At 34.7% G+C, this 27,699-nt stretch overlaps 2 protein-coding genes across 2 annotated transcripts; one reads left to right on the forward strand and one right to left on the reverse strand.

Moving 5' to 3' along the window:
• The first annotated feature begins 742 nt into the window (after positions 1 to 742).
• Positions 743 to 18,198, forward strand: LOC134722676 (ganglioside-induced differentiation-associated protein 1-like). The gene is made up of 5 exons (XM_063586294.1): positions 743 to 855; positions 2,026 to 2,218; positions 3,104 to 3,274; positions 16,433 to 16,630; positions 17,858 to 18,198. The coding sequence occupies exons 1-5, from the start codon at positions 778 to 780 to the stop codon at positions 18,196 to 18,198; spliced, it is 981 nt and encodes a 326-aa protein (XP_063442364.1). The 5' UTR covers positions 743 to 777.
• Positions 18,199 to 19,952: 1,754 nt separating this feature from the next.
• LOC134723394 (uncharacterized) lies at positions 19,953 to 24,374 on the reverse strand. The gene is made up of 6 exons (XM_063587009.1): positions 24,095 to 24,374; positions 23,697 to 23,797; positions 22,981 to 23,083; positions 21,584 to 21,710; positions 20,934 to 21,038; positions 19,953 to 20,283 (listed from the first exon to the last, which is right to left on the reverse strand). The coding sequence occupies exons 2-6, from the start codon at positions 23,726 to 23,728 to the stop codon at positions 20,153 to 20,155; spliced, it is 498 nt and encodes a 165-aa protein (XP_063443079.1). The 5' UTR covers positions 23,729 to 23,797; positions 24,095 to 24,374; the 3' UTR covers positions 19,953 to 20,152.
• Positions 24,375 to 27,699: the final 3,325 nt, after the last annotated feature.

Here is a 27,699-nt window from a genome sequence, read left to right on the forward strand (position 1 = left end):
GTCGAAAGCCGTAACTTGCAATGAAGGTGTTTAAGTTTCAGGAATTAGTATTTGAAAGACTATTGGCAAGGTAAATTTAGATTACCTATTGTAAAAAGCATTTGATTGTTTTTGTATGTTTTTATAGGGGTTACTGTCTTTGACGGCTGTATTTTTAAATCTGTGTTGGTTTCTTTTTTTGGGCATCTGTGATTCCTTGAATTGTAACTAATTGTTTGAGGACTGGTCGTCTCCAGGTGAACTGACAACTTTTAGCTTTGACAATATCCCTAATGCGCCTCCAACAGGACAGGTGCAAACAATTGCAGCGGGTTTAATCGTTTTAATGGTTCCAAACCTTAAGTAAATAAAGGCAACAGTAGTATACCGCTGTTCAAAACTCGTAAATCGATGGGGGGAAAATCGGGGTAACAAACTAAAACTGAGGGAAACGCATTAAATATAAGAGGACACAACGACACAACATTAAAATGTAAGACACACAGAAACGGACTTAGCATTAGACAAAATCCGATGAGAATAACAAATATAACACAAGAAAAAATGGCTGGATACGCCCCTGAGCAGCAAACCTTATAACATTTTAAACATTAAATCAAGGATTTTGTCAATTAAGTTAAGGGTCTTTTAAAATGAATTTAATCTACTTTCATTTCTTTTCATAACTTACTGTAATAGATTATTACGAAGAGGTTTTTTTCGCCCTTTAATATTCAAGCTGTTGATAACGATGTTACCTATGTAAAAAAGATAAAGCAAAAGTTCATCGCCCACGTCATGTGTATAAATAATTTCAAGATGTCTGATAACCGATTTACGTTATACTACTTCCATGGATCTTACTATTCCCAAAAGGTAAATAACGCAGCTAGAGGAAATTTGATAAGTTGTTAGACATACTTACGTCCGGTTTGCAGTGTAAATGCATAAGAACGCACCCAAGCTCCGGACAGTATTCATAAAAAATTATATATGACCTCTGGGTCATGTTTGTTATGTTTGTTATTTTTTTATTTCCTGTTTTTTACTAATGTGCCACCCGAGAACTGAAACTATTTAGTTCCGTCGGAATGACCGGTCAAAGATTATCTCATAAAAGGAAATATTGCACTCCCTTCATTTTTCAACAGCTAATTGAGGGTCCCTAGGCGAACTTAGGTCCCGAGTCCACTGTCCCTTTATGGTTTTTTTTTCACAGGCAGTCGATTTTCTAACTCATTTATTTCGGTCAAACAACATTGCAATGCAACTTTCTACTTTATATATTATTAATTTGACCTAGTCTTGAATATGCATGAAATATTTCCTACTGGACAAAAAAAATCAATCAACTTAAAACGGGGTTGGCAAATGAGACAGAACTTTACGAAAATAAGAAAATATTCCAAATGTTCTTTTTTCCAATTACTTATAGTTGTCGAACTTGATTGCCTGATACTTAGCATACACAACTTCTAAATTACTGAACTTAAGCAAGATAGGTCGTGCGAAAAAGAAGTTTTGGTGAACACGAAAAAAAAGACAATAAAAAGTGGCATCATCAGGGCACAGTTATATGTTTTCTGTTATTTTCAACAAAAGAAATATCTCACCCCAAAAACTGTACAGGGGGAATTTACTATTTGCCAATTTTCGATTTGATTCTGGTTTTAAAAACTTTTTTTTTTTTGTTCTTTATCGGACAAAATTGACTTCTTTCCACAAAAAGCATGATAATTTGAAAGTAACAAACCGACATTTTTTTTTTCGTGAAAGATATAAGTAGTTGTTATCAATTACAAAACTTTGAATGAAATGAAAAACTAAAAGGTATACCATAATTACGCATGGATAAATTTGCTCTTCTTGCAGGCTCGACAATGAAAATGTATGTCCCTCCTTAAAGGTACAACTTACAGAATGGGTATCTAATTGGCAAATAGATTATCGCCAGGTAATTAATAAAATATGGACGATTATGAATTAAAATTCCTTGAAGTTTTACCTGTTACCTTCTTCTGCCATGATGTATCTTCCCTATTGCAGGCATTGTTGGCTTTATTTGAGAAAGGATGTCAATTCAACCGAAAATTTATAAATATCCATACCGGAGAACAAAAAACTCCGGAATATATGAAAATGAACCCATTAGGACAAGTTCCATTGTTAAAAGATGGAGAGGAAGTTATAGTGGAGTCGGAAAAAATCATCGACTACATAGACGAAGAAATTAAATCGGGTAAGTAAATTCAGCAAGCGTACAAGAAAACTTAACACAAAAAAAATATACAGAATAACAAAGTCAAAGTAAGATTAAAAAAGATATAAAAAAGATACATGCATGTACTTCGTACAGACTTTTCCGGATGTTCATGTACAACACTAGCATATATTTTAATACGCAACATCGCGCATGTGACTGGGGAATACAGATTTTTTTCTCTTGGTCTTCATCCGACCGGCAATAAAACCCTTGCTAATGAGGGGCCTCTGTTTTGTTGTGTAGGATGCATAAACTCGCAGCAACGTCCGGCCCAAGTTTGAGATAATAAATCGGATGCCTAGGGCTGAGAGAGTACTTCACTCTGTGCACGCTGAAAATACTTGCAACAGCTCTTTACGGGGTCTGTTGGTGGCTTGTTGCAAGGTTAAACTTCAGCCCCTATCCAATTTTTCCTCATTTTCGAGTGGCAGTCCAAATTACCCACCATTGAAACCGGTCAACCCCTATTGCAGGACAAATCTATTGGATGTATTGTTAATTTGTTCTCGTTCTAAACATGAATGAAATATTTGGCACTGGACGTAAAGTTATCAACGATTAACAAACCACACAGTTTATGAGAGTGTTGTATAAATATATTGTTCTCGTGTGACTTCTGTTTGCGTAGTGTTCGCTTAGGGGAGTTGTCTTTTGTTACCTATACTTGTCCCCAGACGATGATAACATGGCTGGGACCACAATAGAAAGGTCACACGAGGTGCCTCGCCTTGAAATGTCCGTAAGTCTTGCACGTGCCAGACAAAAGGTCAAAAACAAGAGTAGCGAACATCTGTGAGGTAATTCTATTTTGTTTTTAAAACCATATACTATTGATTTTATTTCTGCATGTTTTTTTTCCAGGGCCAATATTGGTACCTGATCTCAACACACCAGTGGGAAAAGAAGTACAAAGGTTGCGTCAGTTTATTGGTGGAATTAGAATAGAGATCACCACATTTGGGTTGTTTTTTAATCCTGACTTGTCTACTTCCGGTGTTAAAGTGCCCAAAAGTTTCTTGCAACATTTGAAAGGTAATGTTTTTCGTTTCTATTAATATCATTTAACCATTTGTTTAAATAGCAAAGGTGAGGTCAAAAGTATGAAATGGAGACTAAAGAAAAAGCAGTTCAAATTTAACAATTGAACAACTAAAGTCTTAGATGCATGATTTTTTTTCATTTGTTTTATGCATGTGCCTGTCCCAAGTCAGGAGCCTGTAATTCAGTGGTTGTCGTTTGTTAATGTGTTACATGTACATGTTTGTTTTTCGTTCATTTTTTTTTTATATAAATGAGGCCGTTAGTTTTCTCGTTTTGATTGTTTTACATTCTCATTTCGAGGCCTTTTGTAGCTGATTATGCGGTATGGGCTTTGCTCATTGTTGAAGGCCGTACGGTGACTAATAGTTGTTAATTTCTGTGTCATTTTGGTCTCTTGTGGAGAGTTGTCTCATTGGCAATTATACCACATCTTCTTGTGTATATTAACTGTAAAAGTCTTATAAGCACTTTCCATTTGAAACTGGTTGATCAACCCACTACTTACGACTTTTGAAGTTTATTGTGGTTACGTGTGGCACCGTTAAAGTCCACAATTCCTCTAAAGTCCACAACACCTCTTAAGTCCACAACAATTTTCCGCTAAAGTCCACAACGCCGCTAAAGTCCACAAAATGCCCTCCGCTAAAGTCCACAAGAAAACGCCGTTAAAGTCCACAATAACAAGTTCCGCTAAAGTCCACAAAAAAGCACCGTTAAAGTCCAAACACTTATTTTTTATTATCAAAAGATCAATTCGCTGGTTTTTACTCCCAATAGTATATATCTATAATACTAAAAAGACGAGGTCTAATTTGTCAGCCGTCATCACGTAAAAATGATGTATCAAAGAATTTAACTTTATATATAACTAATATAGTACAATGGTGTTGATAAAAAATTACACTACTCCAGGCCCCTTTGTTATCCACGTAATTAAAATTGCCAATAATTAAGATGTTCCGGATCCAGTCCGACACCGATACAAATAGTATATCCACCTGTTACCTATTACCTTATCTGTACGTTCCGCATCTGACAGGCGCACCACCAAACGGTGTATTTACAATTTTGCTGTATACTGATGAGTAAAAAATTCTCCATTACAGGCCCTTTTGTTTTCAAATTATTAAAATTACCATTAATTGATAGGTTCAAGGTCGACGGGTTCAAACAGAAAGATTTTGAAAGCAGAGAAAACTGTGCATTTTATAATCGACATGACTTTATTAGATGACAATACCAATACTAAAATAAGGCATACTTTAATTCAGTCACGGACCCGCGATATCACGGGTGTGTATTAGTGACATAGTAAACATAAAATGTGTAATGAAATATTTTTCAAAGTCGAAATTTTGACAATCCAAATTTTAAAAGGACAAGGTATGATAAGAGGCGTTTTTGGCCCCCTTCCCAAATAAGTTTATATATATATCATTGATAGTCTTAGGATAAAAACTCTTAAAAACTGTGTTTTTTTTATGTTCCGGTGAAAGAAAGGTTGCCTAGCAACGGTTTTAATAAATAGCCAAATTATCACATATGCATTGCTTTCTTATTACAAATAAGCATAATTCAAAATAGTATTGTTTGTTTAACAATAACTTGAGTTTGCAAAGGAAAAGTCAATTCAATTTTAGTTTAAAAAAAATGCTTAGCAACAACCTAGCAACAAAAATTTTGCCTAGCAACGGTTCAAAAATTTGTAATTTCGGCCATATGAGGTATAGATATAGCAATATTTAAAGATTTAGCTACCGTAAATGATTTTTCTTTCGTATATATGATGTCTTGGTCATCATTTTTTTCTCTCAAGAAAATGAAATTGACCATAGCAACCTAAAAGTTGCTTAGCAACAGTCGAAAAAGATAGAAATCAAATTGAAAAACAGTTTTGATTTTTAATTGTACAAATTAGAGTACAACCAGGTTTATAGAAATGTTAAACATGCAAGAATAACTAGAAGTAAGAAATGAAAGTAAGTCAATTGTATAGCATGCTGATAAAAAGATTAGCAACCAAAACAGTGCTTAGCAACGATTAAATAATGGTGTATTTTTTTTTGTATACCGAAGTAGGTTTTTTGGTATCATATTTATATCTTGATGAAGTAAATATTAAATCATATGCTGTAACAAAAAACAGGGTTGAGATCTCAAAAAATATTGTTTAACCCCGCAGCATTTAAGTCAGGAGCCTCTGACCTTTGTTAGTGTTTTACGATTTTTCATTTTAGTTTCCTGTGTATAAATCGGAGTTTAGTATGACGCCAAATATTACTGAACTAGCATACATATTTGATTAGGGACCAGCTGAAAGATGCTTCAGGGTGTTGAAGTTTCTCGCGGCATTGAAGACCCATTGGTGGCCTTCAGTTGTTGTTTGCTCTTTGGTCGGGTTGTTGTCTCTTTCCCCATTTTATTCTCAATTTTAGTTTTAGATAAAAGATAGCTATCAAGGAATTGGTCTGTTTAATAAAAAAAAAAAGCATAAATAGAAATTATATAAGAATGTGTCCCCAGTATAGTATACCATGAAAATGGGGCAGCATCTCTAATTTGGCATTAAAATTAGAAATATCATATCACACGGAACATGTGAAGTAAGTTTCAAGTTGATTGGACTTCAACTTCATCAAAAAATTACCTCGACCAAAAACTTTAACATGAAGCGCGACAGATGGACGAACGGACGAACAGGCGGACGGCGGACGAACGAACATACGGACGCACAGACCGGAAAACATAATGTCTATAAATGGGCCATAAAAACTTCAAGTTATACAAGAAGTGGCAATTATTATTCATAAATAATTGTGAAAGTTATGAATATAGCATTTCACATTTACATGATGATTACCGGTACATTGAAAAACTGGATTACTATTGAAGATTCAGTATCAGATTTATACAGTATGTAGAGCAAATATGCATAGCCTATACAATGCCATTGTTTGTCACTTCAATAATCGTACACTGTGAACTTTTTAACACTTAACACAATATTTTAAAGAAGGAAATGCTTAAAAAACAAAGTTCAAAATGTTCGATGAGGTCAGGCTTCAAGACGATAAAAACTCATGAAGATATGTAGACGAAAGAGGCATGAACATCTTCAAGCTTCTCTACAAATATATTATTTCTACGATATATATCCTGAAATTAGCACATTGATCGCCAGTGTAAAGAATCATGTGCAATCATACCACATCTCCTTATTTTATCCAAAATGTTTTGGTTTTTTTAATGAAACAGTTATTGGTAAGTAGTATTTTATACCTAAAAACATATGATTTTGATTTGAAGAAGAAACGTAGACACACTTTATTAAAGACCATTAAAGGGTCTTGGTGGCCGAGTGGTCTAAAAAGTTACTTCTGTAATCCCTAGCTAGTCAACACTGAAGTTGTGAGTTCGACCCCCGATGGTGCGGGTGCACTCGTTTTCAACCTGAATTTATCCTTTTTAAGTTGATCTATTTATTATTTTTATTCTGAATGTCTGAATGTCTAACCAAAAGGTTTCAATTTTCAAGATTTGCAGCCGATTTCATTGAGTGTGTAGCCAAAGGTATAGTGACTATAGTCTTTGGTAAGCTTGCTTGTTAGCTGAACCGTGAAGTCATTATTTTGTCAGGTTTACTACCCTCTTTTCTAAGTAGCATAGTCCATCAGATAGAAAGATTGGCAATCTGCTGAAGTAGTATATTCTTAAAGGAGGGTAGTTAACCTGACCTAACAATGACTTTATGGTTCATCTTACTAACAAACAAACTAAAGATATTACCTTTGACTTCACACTCAATGATGTCGGCTGTAGAAGTCACCAAGTTCAACCTTTCCGGTATTGAATAAATATTTAAAATTACTAAAAAAATCTTATTTATTGCATTAGGGACATTTAACTGTAGTACTAGTAGTGCAATTTGTGTCTTCAGTAATATATATATATAGCATGTGAGAGGGAAAACAAGTTCAACTACCGTTTTTGGTGAATATTCAACAACTACCCTAATTGGTTTTTTTAAGTACCAAGAAATATTGACTAAGTCCAAAAGCCTGACATTTTTAGAATATTTGAAGAATAACAAAAATCCGGTGGCAATGCATGCTTCCATTAGGTGTACAATAAAGGTATTAAAGCTGTATCTCTAAAACTGTAGGATAACCAAGTGGTGGATCCAGAAATGTTCATAAGTAAAGGCCCACTGGCTGCCTAAGAGAGGGCATGATTTTGTCAAGCTTCAGTGATTCCCTATATATAAGCAACCATTTTATTTCTCAAAAGGGGAGCCGGTCCCCCTCCCCTCCCCCTAAATCCGTCTCTGTAACCGACTCTTCATATATATAGCTTGTACCAAAAAGTTAATGTGTCGACATTTAAAGAAAATTTTATAAAAAAAAATCAAAACCCTGTAGACATATACATCTCTATTATAAATAAAAAGCTTTTTAGGTCAAAATCTTAAGGCGATAAATAGACGTAAACTATATGTCCGGACAGAAACAAACGGACGGATGGATGGATGAACGTACGGACAGATCTAAATTAACGAACGTGCTCGACATTAAAAAGTAAAATATGTTAAAAGTAATTTCGCTATAGCATGTTTTATTTGAAAATCCAAATTGGATCTGAGTCAATTGAATGCTACATGTGTACTTTTTTTTTATGGTTACAGCTTGTCAAAAGAGTGCTCTGACACATGTATAAGAAAAATCATTAGTGTACCGATATATGAAAAGGCTGGAACACATAATTTACAGTATTGTATAAGTGTAGTTAACTTATTTTCAGTATCAACTGCTCTTAAATTTACATGGAATTATGTTTATAACTACATTTCATACTTTAGATTCAGCATTAATTCTGTTTGCACTGATGCTTAACGTTTTAGTTTAGTACTGTATTTAGATATTTTTCTATTAACAAGTCATAGTATCTATAGCATGTACGAAATTATGGACAATTCACAACAAATGGAAGTTTTTAACGACCTTGACTGGCTAAACAGCCCTTGCACGGTCGGGAATACAGACAATTCACATATACTTAATTTAAACCAATAGATATGTAACATATTTTTCTGTAGATGGTAAAATAGAAAACTTCAAAGTGCAAAATATATAAGTTTTGATGAAATGATTTTCTTCAGAACTACAAAAAGGGTTTGAATATATTGTGAATTTATTATAAAATTCATTTGTAAGATTTCGTTGAATATTTGAAAATAATAATGAATAAAAATTAATTCACCATATTTCAAGGGACAAAACTCTGTATTTGGCTGCATAGTGTTGGACTATTTTGATTTATGTGGGTCTAATTTCACGTACAATATATTTCTTTAAGAGAGTGACATGTCTTGATGACTGGATACGGCGTAATACTATCCGTACGTGATATTTTGATCGATTATGTATCCCGGAATAATTTCTTACCCGTGCCGTTCCCTATGACGTATTACAATGACTTGCCAAAATAATGTAAACAATCGGATTATTTTTCAAATTTTTAGACATGAGCGCCAACGTAGACCACCATGATATCTACATCTACATGGGTAATCCGTAAAGAGTCGGTTGACTCATCACACGAATGTATTAAAATTAAAGTTGTGTCATCCAAAATGTGCTCTTTTAAAATCATATGTACAGGTGCCAGTGCAGATAAAAACATTTGTGTGCTGATTTACGGATATCTGTGTGCTATGAGGTTGGTTTTGAATGCCTCATAGTCATCAATGTCCAATAAGCTAGGCGGTAGTTCATTCCAGTTTGTGATGGTTCTTACGAAGAAGCTATGTTTTCTTTGTTCAGAACTTGATCCTAATCTGACAAATCGTCGTTGATGGAACTGACGCGTCATTCTTGCTGGTGTCATCAAGTATTCTGGAATAGGAATAGCAATAAGTTGGTGTATTACTTTGTGAAACAGGAGTAAACGTGATGTTTTTCGTCTCTCCTGTAATTGTGGAAGTTTTAGGTCCTCTAATAAAGATGTGACTATGCCCGGGTCTCGGGAATACTCATGCCTGATGAATCTGGCTGCTCTCCTTTGGACCATTTCTAGCTGTTGTATGTGTTTTTGGAGATGCGGGTCCCAGACACTGCTAGCATATTCCAGTGTTGGGCGTACAAGGGTTATGTATGCCTGACGCTTTATATTCATTGGGCATTTACTAAGATTCCGTCTTATAAAACCTAAAGTTTTATTTGCCTTTGTAGTGATATTTCCGATGTGGTCATTCCATGATAAAGTGCTAGATAGTTCCACTCCTAGGTATGGATTGTGGTTGACTGTTCCAAGGATGTGTCCCTCCATTTCATATGGGTAGATTATCGGTTGTCGTCCTGTTGTTATACGCAATACAAAACATTTCGTTGGATTAAATATCATTTGCCATTTTTTAGTCCAGTTAACCACAGTGGTCAGGTCCTGCTGGAGTTGAAGACAATGGCTCATTGATTGTACAGCTACGTAGATTAGGCTGTCATCTGCAAATAATCTAATTGATGATTTTATGTCAATACCTATGTCGTTGATATACAAGAGGAACATCAACGGCCCAAGCACTGTGCCCTGTGGTACACCAGATTTTACATTTACAGATGATGATTCATCGCCGTCTACTAGTACTTTCTGCTGTCTAGTTGTTAACCAAGACTTCAGCCACCCATGGATGTCTCCTCTGACTCCATAGTGGTCTAGTTTATGGAGGAGTCTGATGTGGGGTACGGTGTCAAAGGCTTTACTGAAGTCGAGTATCAATAAGTCAGTTTGTTGTTTGGAATCGAGATACCTGCTTATTTCTTCAACTGTTATTATAAGCTGTGTTTCACATGATCTCTTTTGCCGAAATCCATGTTGGAAGTCTGCAAGGATATTATGACATTCTAAGTGTTCCATGATGTGTTTAAAGATTATGTGCTCCATTACTTTACACGGTACTGATGTAAGCGATACCGGTCTATAATTTACTGGTTTTGATCTATCTCCTTTTTTGAAAAGTGCGGTTATGTTTGCAGTAGTCCAATCGTGAGGGACTTGTTTTAGACATAATGATCTTTCAAATATATGTTTCAGATAAGGTGATATTTCATCAGCTGTTTCCTTTAATATTCGGCAAGATATTTTATCTGGACCACTAGCTTTATTGATATTTAGTTGTTTTAGTAGCTTTGCTATTCCCTTTTCTTCAATTTTGATGTCGTTAATCTTGTTGATGGTACTAGGTCCCATGTTTGGAAAAGAAGCCATGTCTTCCTCTGTAAAAACAGACTGGAATTGGTTGTTAAGTGCTTCTGCTTTAGATGTATTGTCCTCCTTAATTTGTACATCTACATTGAGTGTTGATACACCACTACTCTCCTGTTTTCTTGACTTTACATATCTCCAAAACTGCTTGGTGATTCCCTGCTTAGGCGATTCAGTATTGGTTTCATCCTTAATTTCTAATAAGTTGGACAAGTAATTTTTGTGTTCAACTTCTAGTAGGTTTTTTATGTTTCTTCTAATATTTTAGAATTTTGCCCAGTCTTTATCTTTCTTGGTCTTTTTAGCTCTGTTATATAGTCGTTGTTTCCTACGTATTGCTCTCTTAATATCTCCCGTGAGCCAGGGGATGTTCCATCTACTGGTGCATGTTTTCTGTGGTATATGCTCGTCCATGAGTGATGTAAGTAGGGTCTTAAATGTTTCCCAACAAATTTCTATAGATTGATCATTTGTCTTTTTGATGTATTCAGGAAATTCATCCTTCAGTCTGGTCTTTATAGCTGGTATATTTCCTTTGGAGTATAAGAATGTTTTGCGTGGCTTCTTTTTCGTTAGTTTAACTTTAGTTTTGATGTCCACAATTACTGCCTCGTGGTCGCTTATTCCGTTCTCTACAGATATGCTCTCTATGAGATTTTTGTTGGTGGTGAAAACTAAGTCAAGTATGTTATTTCCTCGGGTTGGTGTAATATTTTGTTGTTCAAGGTTATGTTCGTTGGTGATATTCAGAATGGTCTCATTTACCTCTAGGTTGTACTGTTGTGGTGATCGGATTGAATATGCATCTTTCCACTGAATATCAGGGATGTTAAAATCTCCTGTTAGTACTATATTAGGCAAGTTTTGGCTGTGGGTGAGTCTCCCAAGTGATTCGTCTAGTTTTTGTAGTGATACAGCTTCATTGTTTGGTTGTCTATAGAAACATCCGGTGTATAGGGGTTTACTCCCCTGAACTTGTATTTTGTTCCATGATATCTCACAGTCAGTATCCAGAGTCACTTCTCCTGAAGATATAAGGTCTTTTCTTACCGCATTTAACACGCCACCTCCTTCGTGGCCAGGTTGGAATATTCTGTCCTTGCGATATATGTCATAAAATTCTGGATCAAGAATCTCTGAGCTCGATATTTGTTTGTCTAGATGGGTTTCTGTTGCATGTATTAATATGATATTTTGTTATGGAAAAGATACAGAAGAGTACCGTTGATGGTTAAAAATTTCAAGATGGTCTACGTTGGCGCTGATGTCAAATTTCGTCTCCGAACTTGACAAAATTGTAGATTTCTTACACTTTTCGTCGGTTTAAGCCTATTCAATGTCTAAGTTTGAACATATTTGAGTACATAACACCTAAAAATAAGGTTCTACAGGGACGAACAGATATTGAAGTTCATTACACAAGAGTGATGGGATTCAACTTTAAAGTTTAAAAATTCTGGAAAAAGGGGGACCAAAAACGGCCCTTATCATACCTTGTCCTTTCGAGTTAATCTCGATTTTTTTACCTTCTCAAATTTTTGAATTCCGACTAAGTAAAAAATTCAAAATACAATTTTTTTTTAAACTCGAAATTTCTACTTTTCTCAAATGCAAAATTCGACTTTTCTCAAACTCAAAATTTCGACTTTACTTCAAACTCAAAAAATTACTTTCTTAAACCCTTAATTTTGACTTTTCTTATGATGCGTTCACACGTAATTCGCTTTACTGTCCGAACGTCGTTAACTTTTAATTCGTAACAACAAAAACGGATTTCTAAGGCGAATTGGTTAGTGCGAATTAGACAATTCGAATCAATTCGAATTAAAAAGGAAGAGTGTGTGAACACGATTAGCGAATTCGATTGGCCTTCGATTCGAATCAAATGTACGTGTGGACAAGGCATTAAACTCAACATATCGACTTTTTTAAAACAAAAACAAAAAAACTTTTAAAACTTAAAATTTCGTCGTTTCCCCACTATTTAAACATAGGCTGTTAGTAATCAAACACAGCTACTAGTATTACAATTTTAGGAGGAGAAGACATGGACGCAAATTAAAAAGCAACCGAGGATCCACACATTTTCGCAATTTATTTTCAGAAATTGGTTTGGTTCTAAAAATATGATAAGGATAATTATTTTATATTGAAGAGTTTCATTCGGAAAGAACATGCATGTAGACAGAAATTTTTAGTTTGAATAAATTTCAAAATTTAGAATGTCAAAGTTTCAAGTTAAAGTCGAAATTTACAGATTTGAAATGCAAAAATTTTGACTTTGAAAAAAGAAGTTCACTGCTAATTTTATTTTATATATATTAAAAAAAGATGTGGTATTATTGCCAATGAGACGGCCTTATTATGTCCCTTATGTCGGGCCTTAAACTAACGGCCTTACTGTGTCCCTTATGCGGGGTTCACATTTTGCCTATTATTGCTCCCGTTTGAGACCAAACAGCGATACGACACGAAAAGTGAAAAAGTCGGATTACTATCCTCAACTATCTCGAATCTTCTATCATTATCTGGACAAAGTCGTATAAGTTCGTAACAGATTCCTACGGGTCGGGAAGGGTCCGAATAGTTCGGCGAAGCACCCCGACAATTATGGGCGTCCCGTAACATTCGGGGAAACTCAGCCGATTTTGTCTAGTAGGGTTATAGTCATGCTTGTGTCGTGACAGATGCTGTATCGGATCAAAATCCTAACAATGTCCTGTGGAACGGGAATGATCTTGAGAAATTTTTCATTGCTGTTTTTCTGCCGATTTAGTCAAGATTTGATCCAGATCTTGTCGATTGCGAAACGTTTTAGCCTAAACCGTTCGGGAACAGTCCCGTTATTAATATGAAATTCGTCAATGATACCCACGTCAGAGTCCCGACAATTACAAAATACAATACGACTGAGACCAGACAAAGCCGTTTGCAATGCGATAGAGCGGACCGTGATAGGATTACTTTCCGACAGTACATGATCATCTCGAGTATGCCGACAGTTTTCCAACAGATAACTTCCGTCAGCGTCGGTTCACTGTCTAGTCACTGTTTGATCTCTATCGGATTTGATTCGAAAGATAGGGACGCAGTCGTGACAGACTCGATCGAATTTCAGCAGGTAATGAGGAGTTCACACATTGCCGATCATTGCTCCCGTTTGAGATCAGACAGCGATACGACACGAAAAGTCGGATTTGTATCCTCAATTATCTGGAATGTCCTATTATTGTCTGACGCAGTCGTTTTAGTTCGTAACAGATTCCTACTGGTCAAAAAGGGTCCGAATAGTTCGGCAAAGCACCCCGATAGTTAGGTGCGTCCCGTAACATTCGGGGAAACTCAGCCGATTTTGTCTAGTCGTATTACAATCGTTCCTATGTCGTGACAGATTCAGCTATATCGGATCGAGTTCCTAACAATGTTCTGTGTATCTGGGACGGTGTCCTGAGGAACAGGAATGATCTGGAGAAATTTTGCATTGCTGTTTTTCTGCCGACTGGGTCCAGATTGCATCAAGATCTTGTCGATTGCGAACCGTTTTTGCCGAAACCGTTCCGAAACAGTCCCGCTATTAATTCTAAATTCGTCAATTATACCCACGTCAGAGTCCCGACAATTACAGAATACAATACGACTGAGACCAGACAAAGCCATGCAATGCGATAGAGCGGACCGTGATAGGATTACGTTCCGACAGTACTTTGGCATCCCGAGTATGCCGACAGTTTTCGAACGGATAACTCCGTCAGCGTCGGTTCACTGTCTTGTCACGATCTGATGGCTGATGGATTACATTCGGTAGAATCGGAACGCAGTCGTGACAGACTCGGTCGAATTTTACCTGGCGAAAGATACAAATCGGATTAGAAGGAACGGGATTATCGGGATAAATTCGCTTAGAAACGGTTGAATATCGACGCTTCCTGAACAATATTTGATTGTTGTCGTGATTTTAAAATTTTTTTTACAAATTTTAATTGAAGTTTGAATTTCCATCCACGATTCATAGGATCTTGATCAGACTTTAAATGAATTTTAATCGGGAATGGTCCTGTCAAGGACGGCAGTAAAAATCGTGAATATGCGACCCTAGCTTAAAAGATACAAATTAGATTAGCAGCGGATTGAGAACGGGATTATAGGGATACATTCGCTTGGAAACGGTTGAATATCGAAGCTTCCTGAACAATATCTGACTGTTGTCGTGATTAAATTATTTGTTTTACAAATTTTAATTAAGGTTTTAATTTTAATCCACGATTCACAGGATCTTGATCAGACTTTTGACAAATTTTAATCGGGAATGGTCCTGTCAAACTAAGACGGCAGTAAAGAACGTGAATGTGTGACCCCAGATAAAGCCCCAGTCCCACTAGACCACGATTGCACTATGCTCACCTCGATCTAAAAAAAAATCAGAACGTGGTGAGGTCGCGGTATGAGCATGATTAAAATCGCACTACGATCTGTGAAAAAAATGCAAATTTTAATGATCGTAGTACGATCGTGTAGATCGCAGTAAGGTCGTATCACGATCGTGGTGAGGTCTTCAAGATCGTGATGAGCGTGGCTAACTTTGAACATAGTATTTTTGGTAATTTACCTTTTGCTTATATTAAATTATTTTTTTAAACTGAATGAAAATATATATAAAAAATCTTGCATGTCTGCTTTTTTTTTTTTTTTTTTTTTTTTTTTATCAAAATCACTCACGTGTACGTTATAATGTCATTTTTTTTGTTTGAAGTAAAGTCGAAATTTTGATTTTGAGAAAAGGCGAAATTTTGCGTTTGAGAAAAGTCGAAATTTTGAGTTTAAAAAAAAATCAAAATTTTGAACCTTTACTTAGACGTAATTCAAAAATTCGAGATTAAGTCAAAATTTCGACTATGAAAAATATTTCATTACAAATTTTATGTTTACTATGTCCCTAATACGCTTTCGTAAGAAATACTTTGAAAAAACAAGGGTTCATGCTTTTTATTAGATATATATACTATTGGGAGTAAAAAAACAGCGAATTAATCTTTTGATAATAAAAAAAATTGTTTGGACTTTAACGGTGCTTTTTTGTGGACTTTAGCGGAACTTGTTATTGTGGACTTTAACGGCGTTTTCTTGTGGACTTTAGCGGAGGGCATTTTGTGTACTTTAGCGGAAAGTTTGTGGACTTTAGCGGCGTTGTGGACTTAAGCGGAAAATTGTTGTGGACTTTAGCGGTGTTGTGGACTTTAGAGGAATTGTGGACTTTAACGGTGCCACAGTTACGACACAAAAATCTTATCCGTGTTCGTCTTTTCAGAATACATTTAATCACGGCCAAAATAAATGAATAAATGAGATTTTGAAGAGACGACTTTATCTTTCATGTTTAGAAACTTTGGATCAATAGAATCCTTGTAAGTTCGAACATTCTTTCAAGGAAATCACGATAGAAAATGCAAGCCTTTAAATATTGTATAAATTAAAGTGCTACAAATACAATTAAAGAAGATGTGGTATGATTGTCAACAAGACAACTCTTTAATAGACTGAATGACATATTAGTAAGTATACTAAATATCTATACATTCTGGAATGTTGCTATTCCAAATTTAAAAGTTCACAACGAGAAAATTGAATGTATCTCCAATCTCGATCTTATACAAGCCACGATGCTCACGATTCCAATGTAAATGTGTACTGAGTCCAAAACGTGAACTAAAAAGTAGCAATCTTGTAAGTTTTTCAGACCTGTTTAAATCTATAATGCTTAACTATCAATCCAGATATTTAATCATAACTTAATAAAGTCTAAGTTACTTTGGGTACATACTAATCTTGTTTTGTTCAGAATATTAAAAAAAAAACCGTTATTAATAGAAAAAAAAAAAAAAAAATCCCTTTTAGGTTCTTCCGAGAAAAATGTGAGCAGTTTGGAAGAAGCAGCTCTGAAATATCCAGATTTTAGAGATTCTTATATTGCAAAAGCCGAAAAGTCGAGACAATTCTTTGCAGACGCTGCTAACAGAGAATTGGTTGTGCAATGTTTAGAAGAAATCGAACAGAAGTGCGATCATTTAGAGGAATGTTTGAGGAAAAGTAAAAGTAAGTAAAATGAGAAAATAACTTAGTGCAAAACTTATTTGATTATAAAATTTGTTGAAACAATCATTTTTATACCCTCGCATAGACAATTTATACCTAGGAACAACCCATTCGTTCCGTCCGTTCGCCCATCTGTCTGTCTGTCTGTCTGTCCATATACCTTATATTAACAGCGCTTATTCTCATAAACGGCTTCATAGATATTGATAACATTAACACCGTTATAAAATATACTGGAGGCTGTGCATAAACTACTAGTAATATAATCCTGGCTTATCATGGTCGAATTTATGACTTCAATATACTAAGGGGAGGGGTATCCGTTTTTTTTTATATAGTCCTATTTCTTTTGTTTAGTGTTACTACCATTAGATAAAATAGAATGAAATTAGTTATTCAAATGAAAAATCACACACGCACAGAAAATATATTCTGCAACAAAAGAGGTAGGAATTTCCCTCGAAATATATTCCACGACAGGACCATTTCTAAAATAAAAGTTTTACTAAAGTTTACAGCATGACAGGTTCTTTGCGTTCGGTGAGGTTATTAAAACATTATGGAAAATTTCTGAACATGCATGTTACTAAATTTTTATTTCATTCAAATGATTTCTCAAGTATCTGAAATATAGTGGCGGATCCAGGGGGGACGAGGTTCCGGGGTTTTGCCCCCCCCTTAAGTGACGATCAATGCTTTTTAAATGGAGAGATATGGTTGGGAATTCCCCTTTATCATGGGAATCCTCTTTAAAAAAAAATGGCTGGATCTGACCCTGAGTCTGCAAGTTTTTTTACAAGTATGGAGTAACTAGTTCTGGAAACCAATGTTAACTATATTCTCAACTAAAATTAAAGTTCTCTTTGGAATTATACGGCCATGGTTTGTCTTGTAGGTCTACATTGATTTATTGGTCCTACCACATTTTTGCTATTTGCATTGAGGAGTCTTTCATCGGATTGTACATAAGCAGATCAACAATTAAAGATAAACAACTTCTGCAAAACCCAGTGTGCATGATATTTATATATACAATTTCATAAATAAAAAAAAAAGGTTGCATAATTTCCGCCCTTATTCAAGATACATACCTTGACCTATAATGGTTTACTTTTATGAAATTGTTACTTGGATTGAGAGTTGTTTCATTAGCACTCTGTCTCATACCACATCTTCCTATATCTATGAATGATTCATTTTCTTTTTATTATTTATACATTTAAACAGATACTGTAAAGGGAGACGAGTTTTTGTTGACAGGTCCAGATTTTAACTCAGCCGACATTTCACTTGTTGTGTTCATGGACAGAATGGTGAAGTTGGGACTTGAAGGCAGATATTTTTGTGAATCAAAGAGGCCATTATTATACGATTACTTTCAGAGAATTGGTCATAGACAGTCCGTCCAGTTATTAAGGACCGAAGTTAAGAAATTGGTCTCAATGTTCATATGGAATAGAGTTAAGGCAACAGTGCCATATGTGGCTGCTCTGGGATTAACAATTGGATTAGGCGTCTGGTTCATGAAAAATAAGTCAGCAGTTATAAATTTAGTTGTTAAAAAATAAAAAATAAAATTATGCAATATATGGTTTTGATCGTCCATTTCAATTTAGATATGCAGTATCTGATTTTGAGCGTCCGTTTAAATTTGAATATGCAGTATAGGATTTTGAGCGTCTGATAAATTCAAATACGCAGTATAGGATTTTGAGCGTCCGTTTAAATTTAAATATGCAGCATAGGATTATGAGCGTCCATTTCAATTTAAGTATGCAGATATGTTTTTTTGACGTCCGTTAAAAATTGAAAATACAATTATATGATTTTGAGCATCCGTTTTATAAATTTAAATATGCAATCTATAGTCGGGTTGTTGTCTCTTTGACACAGTCATTCCCTATTTCCATTTTCAATTTTGATCGTCTAATTTTAAGTACTTGTTTTTTTTAACGTGTTTTTTTTTCTTCATATTTCTACTATATTTATAAAAGGTTACTTCAAATGGAATCTATGCCTCATGAGAAGTGAAATCACTAAATCTGTATTGATATTATTATATTAAATATTGTTTAAAAAAAAAAGATCCACCGTTCATGTTTAATTTAAACACAAGCATTTTATGTGATTTGTAGCAAAAGTAGCAAAGGGGATGGAAACAAGTTATAACAACATTAGTGACGTCCTCTCCCTTCATAGTATCGATCATATCATGTCAAAGTAAATTCTATCTCATAAACTACTTTGTTGTTAAAATAAATAGATAGCCAAATGTATAGGATATGTATAATATATATCTAACAGAGAACCAAGAATCAAAATCCAGAGACGGTACTATCACAAGAAAATTAATTACAAGGAGAAAACCGAACATTGGTTAAGACTAAAATGCTTTTCATTCTCCTTTTAGGGCATTTGTAGTGATGCCGGACAAAATTAAATCTTCCGCTATAGGTCATAGAAACGCGTTCATTGTAACCCTTTGAGAGCTTCTCAAAATCCAATTGTAGCTTTCCCTGCTTGAATAGATGTGGCAAGCATATAGTACCTATGTCTATACGGTAAATAAATATCACTGAAGATTCCCGTGTCTAAGACTTGTTCAAATGATAATCAAACGATCGCAGACCTGCAATTAATATCAAATTCCTTATTCATAAAGATATTCAAATATTAACATTTACACCGTGTACAAAAGAGGCGAAAGATACAAGAAAGTTGAAAATAAACTGACAATGCCATGGCTCAGGCTCAAAAGAAATAGATCAACAGACAACCAAAAGTACACAAAACACAACATAAAAACACAGACTGAACAACACGCACTCACAAAACTGGGGGTTATCTCTAGTGCTCCAGGAGAAGGGTAAGCAGATCCTGCCTGCTCCACCTGTGGTACCCGTCATGTTGCTCATGTTAGTACACACCTGGTTAATTATTGAATATATCTTCTGTTGTCCTTGGTTTTCAACCTTACAAGCCAACATATAAGGATTATCCAGAAATTGCATCGACAACGTATAAATTTTACTTTATACAAGGCATCGAAGAATACTTCATAGTCTTATTTTGTAAAATACTATTAATTATTATGGTAAAGCAAGTAACAAGAAACATAAGTGTGAGATAAGGATTAGGCAGAAACATGCTGATAAGTTCGTCACTTTACAGAAACAAAAAAAAATCGGTACAAATAGAAATACCTTGTTTCAAAATAAAGAATAAAACCAATTCGAAAAAAAAATTTAGTAACTAGTTTTCATAAACTCAAATATATTTAACAATAACATGCAGCACAAACACCTCTACACCCACCCATACACACCCCCCAACAAAACATACACACACTCTTTCATACGACTCACTCACTCAAACTTGTACATACATTCTCTCACATACTTACTCCTACTCTCTCAATCACACAGACCGATACACATGTACTCCCACAGCTCAATAATGAAAGATGGTCAAAGAACACTTGTAGTTGTAATTATTTAAAAATATGCCCATTTTCCACTGTGGTTATGTTAAGTCCATGTTTTCTGTAGATTTGCGAAAGAATCCCCATCTCTTTTGGTTCCATGGGTTTGTCTTATACCAACCAAAGGCAACTTCTGACTCGTCTGTAGCGACCTTCAACTTTACAATCATTCCTGAAAATTAAAAAAGTCGGCGTAATTGTTTCTGTATTTATAAAACTGAAAAAAAATGTAATATCATTTACAACAAAATGCCAAACACTATCCTCGGGTTTGATTTTTGATTTTTTTTATAATTAATTGTGTATATTATAGTTCAATTATGTACTTGTTAACCCTATACATATTATAATGTCATTATTCTTTTGTTTGATTTGTGTCGTTGTGTTGCTGCTTTGTTGGCGTAACCCGCACATCAGTTTAAATGTAATCAAACATTTGTTAAATATGATTGAAATAATTTGCCCTCGTCCTCTGACACATGACATTTCATATAGACACTACTTCTCTTATGGAACCGTTGACTATATCCGTTTGACCTCGGTCTTCAGTAGGGTGTTTGAACCCCCTTTTTATGAACAATGGTATTAAAAGGGGACACATTATCGGTACCCCTTTTATCCTGGATTGGGAACATAGTACCTTATATAAATGGCTTGATCCGACCTTGATATTTTTAGGAATTTTGATTGCAGTCAATTGACGTATTGAGTCACATCTCGTTTTACTCGCATTTTTATATAATATCTGTTATAATTATGGATGTATCTTCTTAGGTTTTGAAATTGAATTAACCTTGTTCCCAACCCTCGAAATAGCTTTACCTTCTTTAATTTTAACAAAACACTCATTTGTTTTCTCTGACAAGTCTTTTGTCTTTACATATGTGTTGCTTAAAAAATTGTACGGGTTGTCTTGGTAACCGATGTCTGCAAATAAAAAAGTAGGTACGTTATTAAATTTACTCATTGAAATTGTAAAATTATAAAACAAACAGTGTATTGTAAGCGTAGATATTGCCTTATGAAAACCTCTGATTTCTCAAGAATACTATTTTTATAATGTATTTTTGTTCGACAGATTTGCTCTGGTTCTATGGTGTGTTTTGTGTAGTATTGTATGCCTTTTGGACTTTTTTTCGTTTTTAGCCAACGTGTTGTCAGTTTATTTTCGACTTATGAGTTTGAATGTCCATTTGGTATCTCTCGCCTTTATCTTATGTTGCATTGTCGTTTGTTTGTGTTGCACTTCAGTGTTCTGTTGTTTCGTTGATTCTCCCTTAAAGTTGACGTGTTTCCCTCGGTTTTAGTTCGTAACGCGGATTTGGTAACTCTCAATCGATTTATGAATATTATGCGGTATAATACTTATATAAAAGGCCGTCGCAATTTAGAACTGACCAAGTATATTTGAAAAAAAATGTTTGACGTTATTCAATCAAAATAAACGTTACAAAATAAAACGACTGACTTACTATTGTTATTGTGTTGTTCTTTTGTCAGCTCAGATGGTTTTTCTTTCGTTATCTGCATGTCTGATTTGTAATTAACATATTGTATATCTGGAAGCTTCACTTTAAATCCGTTTGCAGTTTGAAATTCCTGCAAAAAAATCCGAACGTTAATCAATATTTCCAACAAGACTAACAAAAAATATACATGTATATGCAGTATAGGACGAGATTGATTTCAGTTAAGGAATCATAGTTCAGTATTTATACACAAGATAGAACAACAAGTGATTAAAGTTAACAATATCATTTTCCGTTTTGAATTGGTGGATATTTTTGTATAAGCCTAGGTCACACCTTACCGGATAGCACGAACGGACGCCTAACGGATGAAAATAAAAGTTGTCTGTTGACAAAATTGTTTTCCGTTGGGAGTCCGTTGATGTACTGACGGAATAAAACGGACGCGTAACGGATGCACAACGGACACACAACGGATATGCAACGTACGAGAAACGGAAACGTACCGGACAGAACGGATGTCGAACGTACAACCAACGGACGAGTACCGCATAAAACGGACACCTAGCGTATCGGATAAAACGGATGAACAAGATATACGAAAAAATCAAAGGCGACAATAATAATACATGTAAATCGCATAAATATTCAAAATGTTTCTGTGTAACTGGCTTTGGTTTGGTCTTCAAAGTTCCGCCAAAGGGCAGTATCTGGCCTGAATAAGAGCTGCTTGATTGTGAAGACTCTAAGATCGATATGAATAATAAAAATTCACGAACCTTAAGAAATCTGACATACCAATAATTGGCATTTCTGACCAAAATTTTCAATTGGCATTTATCCGTTTCAGATCCGTTCATCATCCGTTTTATCCGTTATACGTCCAGTATGAGTCCGTTTCTCATCCGTTCAACATCCGTTTTATCCGTTTAACGTCCGGTAGAAGTCCGTTGTTGAATTTATCTTTCAGACCTCCAACGGATGTATAACGGACACGTAACGGATACAAAACGAAACGGACGAGTACCGTACAAATCGGACATTTTATCCGTTGGACGTCAGTTCAAAGTTTTGAAAATGCTCAAAGTTTTCCGCCGACAGAACGGACGTCAACGGATAAAACGTACGCTTAACGGACATGCAACGGATATGGACGGACGTCTAACGGATAAGAACGGACGTCTAACGGACATAAAAAACAGTTTGAAAAAAAGTTATTCGTTACGCGTCCGTTCGAGCTATCCGGTAAGGTGTGACCGAGGCTTAAGGAAAGAAAAACTCACTTTTGTGATATTGAAGATTTTTATAAACTTAAACAGAGTAGACTACCGATCGATATGATGAGACAAATACTAATCCCCAAAAACTACAATGGGAACACATATTGGTTGAATAGTTACCTGTGGTGAACTGAACTGGTATTTGGAGCTTAGTTTCTTTATAATTGATTCTGCAGCCAATCTGCAGTCAAAGTTGTCAATATGTGGAAGTACTTCATAGAGTCTACAAGACAAAAGAAAAACCCTTAGTGAACTGTTAGTTTGTAAAAGATGACATAATAAATCAATTTAACTTAGATAAAAAGTTACGGTTTGTTATCCTTTTTCAAAAAAGATAATGTTGGATCAACAACTATAAAAGGCCCCAAAATTACCAGTGTAAAACAATTCAAACGGGAAAAAACAACGGTCTAATCTATATAAAAAAACGAGAAACGAGAAACACGTTTAAATTACATAATCAAACGACAACTTCTGTACACCAGATTCCTGACTTAGTACAGGTACAAACATTTTCAGCGTGATTAAACGTTTTAATGTATCCAAACCGTCTCCCCTTTTCTGAAACAATAGCATATTAACATCACACAATAGAAAAACACACGATAAACTATCATTTCGCAGACTCAATTTCGATCAAAAACGAAAATACTTTAAAAAGAAGAGCCGAAAACAGACCTTAAAAAGAAATCGAACTTCTACCCTTGGCACTATAAATGTCCTTTTTATTTTGCTATATTGAAGGAATGCTGTCTAATTGACCCACACCGTGTAATTGTCATTTACACTCGTAAATACAACACATGCATTCACATTATATAAAATGGATAACTTACATGTTTGTTTGAGTTGCTAGGATATATTTCATTGACAACAATCCACTGTGAATGCGATCTGCCAAATTGAATCGTACATCGTCCAATAGATCTCTTTCAAGCTAGATAATATATAAAAAAGTTTCGTATAAACCAAACCATTTTACACAGCCTAATTTGAAAAGATTAAAAATTAGCATTTTAAAGTTATGATACATGTTATCTGCCAATAATTGATTCTGTGAGTAAACGTACCAAACACATTATAATTGTTTTTTGCTCAGAATGTACAGTCCGTACATTACACAGTCTTTTAAATTACAATTGTGTTCTGCGATTTACTATTGACTCTTTTAAAACGATAAAAATTTGAATATTAAAAAATTGTTTGACCTCTTATTTTTTTCTGTTAAACTAACCAATTTCAAAGCATTTCTAGTTATTTTCTCTTTTGTCAGCAAAGTTTGGTATCTCTGGTTTGATGCTTCTGCTTTCTGTATTTTATGATTCAGTGTCGTCTGCAACTGTGTTATGCTGTCATCGCGAGCTTTCAGGTTTTTGATAGATAGTTTGTCCGCCAAGTGGTTTCGTGACAGTTTAGCTGTCTTCAGGCATAATTCGTACTTCTGTACTTTGCTATTAGCAATCCAGCATATCTTAAAAATAAAACAATTTTACAGTTTGTATACTAGTTCTATATACAAGTTATATACCACAAAACACACCCTTCATTTTTTCAACTTCTAATTGGAGAACAATAGTTACTATGGCTGCGTTTTTGGTCACAAAAACTCTGCCGCAAAATTCACCTGGCTATCGTTTCACAAAGATTCGTACGACTTACGTTTACGATTAAACTTACGTTAAGCGTAAGATTTTACCTGCAAGTGTTTCACAAAGGTGATCGCAAACGTAACGTAAACGTAACGTAGACTTACGATAATAATGGAAAAGGGGTGCTCTCTTTGACAGCCGCGTTCATGTCTATAAAAAGAATCGTTCTTTCAAAACCAGGAAGAACATTCATACCATCGTATTTTGAAATAATTATCAGTTTTTTTGTTAGTATAGTAATGAGGTTTAGTGAGGTAAGCATGATAAGTGTCCAATCTAGTTTTGTGAAATTTTTTGCTTTGATTTTATTAGAAAATTGACTGGCGGAGGTTGTTTTTTTCATGCACGGTCTGTTTTTGCTATTGTTGAAGAATGATGAAGTCATACAAAAAAAACACATTTACATTCATTGGGACTTTTTTACTAGAAATTATAAGTATCTTTGAATGTTATTTATGAACAGGTATAAAATGTGTTAAGCATTGTGAAAGTTTCTTGTGCGTGTCTAGGTTGTTTTTTTGTCAAGGAGAAACCCACTGGCAAAACAACAATCAATTATGGAAATGTAAAAAGTATATGCATATTTTTATTTCATATTTTATAACGCTATGCGGTGCATTTGTTATTGTATCATCCAAAAAATAGTCATCAGGACATTAGGAAAGCATAAAATAGATAAAAGATGTGGTGTGATTGCCAATGAGACAACTCTCCATAAGAGACCAAAAATAACAAAGAAATTAACAGTTAAAGGGCACCGTACGTCCTTCAGCAATAAGCAAAGCCCATACCGCATAGTCATCTATAAAAGGCCCCAAAATGACAATGTAAAACATTTCAAACGAGAAAACTAACGACCTGATTTATGTAAAAATTGAACAAAAAACAAATATGCAACGACAACCCCTGAATTACAAGCCGACATGGGACAGGCACATACATACATTTGGTGGGTTTAAGCATGATAGCGGGATCCCCCTTTTTAACCTGGGACAGTGTCAAACATAACAACATATGAACGAACTATAAAAATCAGTTGAAAAAGGCTTAACTCATCAGATGGACTAAAATTCATCAGATGGACTAAAATACAAGTGGACGTGGACGGGTACTATTATTATATTTATTAGTATTATTTGAGCCTGGAAGCAATTTTTAAGCAAGAACAACTTAAGCTGAGATTGCTGTTCGGGGTGAGCCAAGGCTCCGTCTTGAAGGCCGTACTTTGACCTATAATTATTAACATTAAATACATTTAATAAAGTGACCGCTGATTTTTTTCTCAATAAAATCAGTGGCTAAAAATTACCCGTTTTCCTTCGATTTCCTTACTTAAAGAAATATCAGTATTGCTGGATCCTGGAAGCAATTTTTATGCAAACAATTATTATCTGTATTTAAAAATTTTTTTGTTAGAAATCAAACTGGTAAGTTAAAAAATACATATCGTAAAGCAAGATCATAGAACGCAAGATTTTTTTTTATCGAGGACCTTGAATTTCAATATTATTGAAAGCTGAACAGACATGTACATTTTGTATATAACTACAACCAGGGACTTTCTATAATAGTATATACTTAGTATAGAAAGTTCTTGCTACAGCGAATGGGAGTGTTTATCTACTAACGTATTGAACATAATACTCTCGTAAGATCGGGAGACAATAACAAAAATGATCCAACAGCTGATTCAGACGGTAACGAATTTCCGATATCATAAAAGATTCCCCCAAAAAAGGGAACTTCCTCTGCTTAATTGAGCCCCTAAATTTGAATATTGTTATATGTGTTCTCGTACAAAAACTGAATAACACTGAGACGGACGGCTACACGAAAAAAAATTAATGAAAAATACTGACACGGTTCACTATCGATCAAAAATTCGGAAAATTACAGATATATCACGTATCATGATACAGCTGTTAAGGAAGCTGGCTTGTCAGGTTTTGGATTTTTGTCAGATTTTCAGAATCCTCTGGTTTTATACATTTGAATGCCTTGAAAAAATTTGCCCGGTGACCCCCATTTTTCTTTTTGAAATTCTTTAACATGTATAATGATAAACCGATAATCTGTAAATTAAAGTCTTATAAAATTTTAATTACTTTTTAACAGTTTTTGAGAACTTTAACTTGTCAATGATAAAGCTATGAAAAGTCAAGAGAAAATATTTTCCCGCTAAAATTTCAATGGCTCATATCTCGAAAACAAGCACGATGACCTATATATATATATTTTGCTCTTTGGATTCCTTTATTAAGGTCAAGTAACAGTAAATGAACGCCGTCTAGCGGATTCCGCGAAATATTGCGACGTTTTGTACGAATTACGTCCCTTTGACCAGATTTTGCAATGTTAAAATTTCAACCGGCGACTTTTCAATGGGACAACGGTAAATCTGACGGAAAGTATGTATCTTCTAGGAGAATGAACTTGTTTGCTAAAATTGAAGAAATGCTACAGGATTTTGAAAATGAATATGAAAACAGTCATGAAGACGACCTTCAAAACGAAAATCAGGTGTCTGAGTTTGGATATCTGCCGACCAGTTAAAACAAGTGTGAAAACTGTTGATCACTGTTGCTCACCACTATTTCTACATAATTGTGATGAGGAAAAACAGTGCGGTCTCGACAGTATATTGAACTCTGACACAAAATAGTACTTTTTATGTCATTGTTTACTTAAACTAACCAACAAATATGCAGAAATGAAACTTCTGGTGAAAGGGAAATATATTTAAACCATTTTGAGTCAAAATTCACTTGTCTATGAGTTTGCGTTAAAAATACAGGATTAATGCGCTTCATAGTACACTAATTTAAGATTTCCAGAAAACAGGGAGTTATTTTGGTAGTACCTGTGTTTTCAAGATCAGAAATTTCATATAAGACTTTAAACATTGGTTGAAAATTGACATGTAGAAAGGTGATACATGTACAATTCAGGATATACCTGGTTTCCTTGAAGTTAAACTTAAGGTAAAATATTTAGATAGCTGTGAAAATTGCAAGATTCGGTTGAACAGATAGGGATTTTTAATTGGTGGTTTGACACCTTTATTTTCGTTTTCCTCCCAAAATAACACAAACTGAATAATCATAAGAAAAGATGACAAATGCGACTATACCTATATAGAACACAGGGGCATGATGATTAATTCATTGTAGAAGGAAGAAAGGCGACACAC

The sequence above is a fragment of the Mytilus trossulus genome, chromosome 6 (assembly GCF_036588685.1).
Source record: "Mytilus trossulus isolate FHL-02 chromosome 6, PNRI_Mtr1.1.1.hap1, whole genome shotgun sequence".
Classification (NCBI taxonomy): Eukaryota; Metazoa; Mollusca; class Bivalvia; order Mytilida; family Mytilidae; genus Mytilus; species Mytilus trossulus.

Coding starts and splice junctions, on each gene's coding strand:
- LOC134723394 (XM_063587009.1), bottom strand. CDS start 23,728: ATGAAATATATCCTAGCAACTCAAACAAACAT. Junction 21,711..22,980: donor ACCAGTTCAGTTCACCACAG/GTAACTATTCAA, acceptor ATTTTTTTGCAG/GAATTTCAAACTGCAAACGG. Junction 20,284..20,933: donor TTTTGTTAAAATTAAAGAAG/GTAAAGCTATTT, acceptor TTTAATTTTCAG/GAATGATTGTAAAGTTGAAG.
- LOC134722676 (XM_063586294.1), top strand. CDS start 778: ATGTGTATAAATAATTTCAAGATGTCTGATAACCGATTTACGTTATAC. Junction 856..2,025: donor GATCTTACTATTCCCAAAAG/GTAAATAACGCA, acceptor TCCCTATTGCAG/GCATTGTTGGCTTTATTTGA. Junction 3,275..16,432: donor TTTCTTGCAACATTTGAAAG/GTAATGTTTTTC, acceptor AATCCCTTTTAG/GTTCTTCCGAGAAAAATGTG.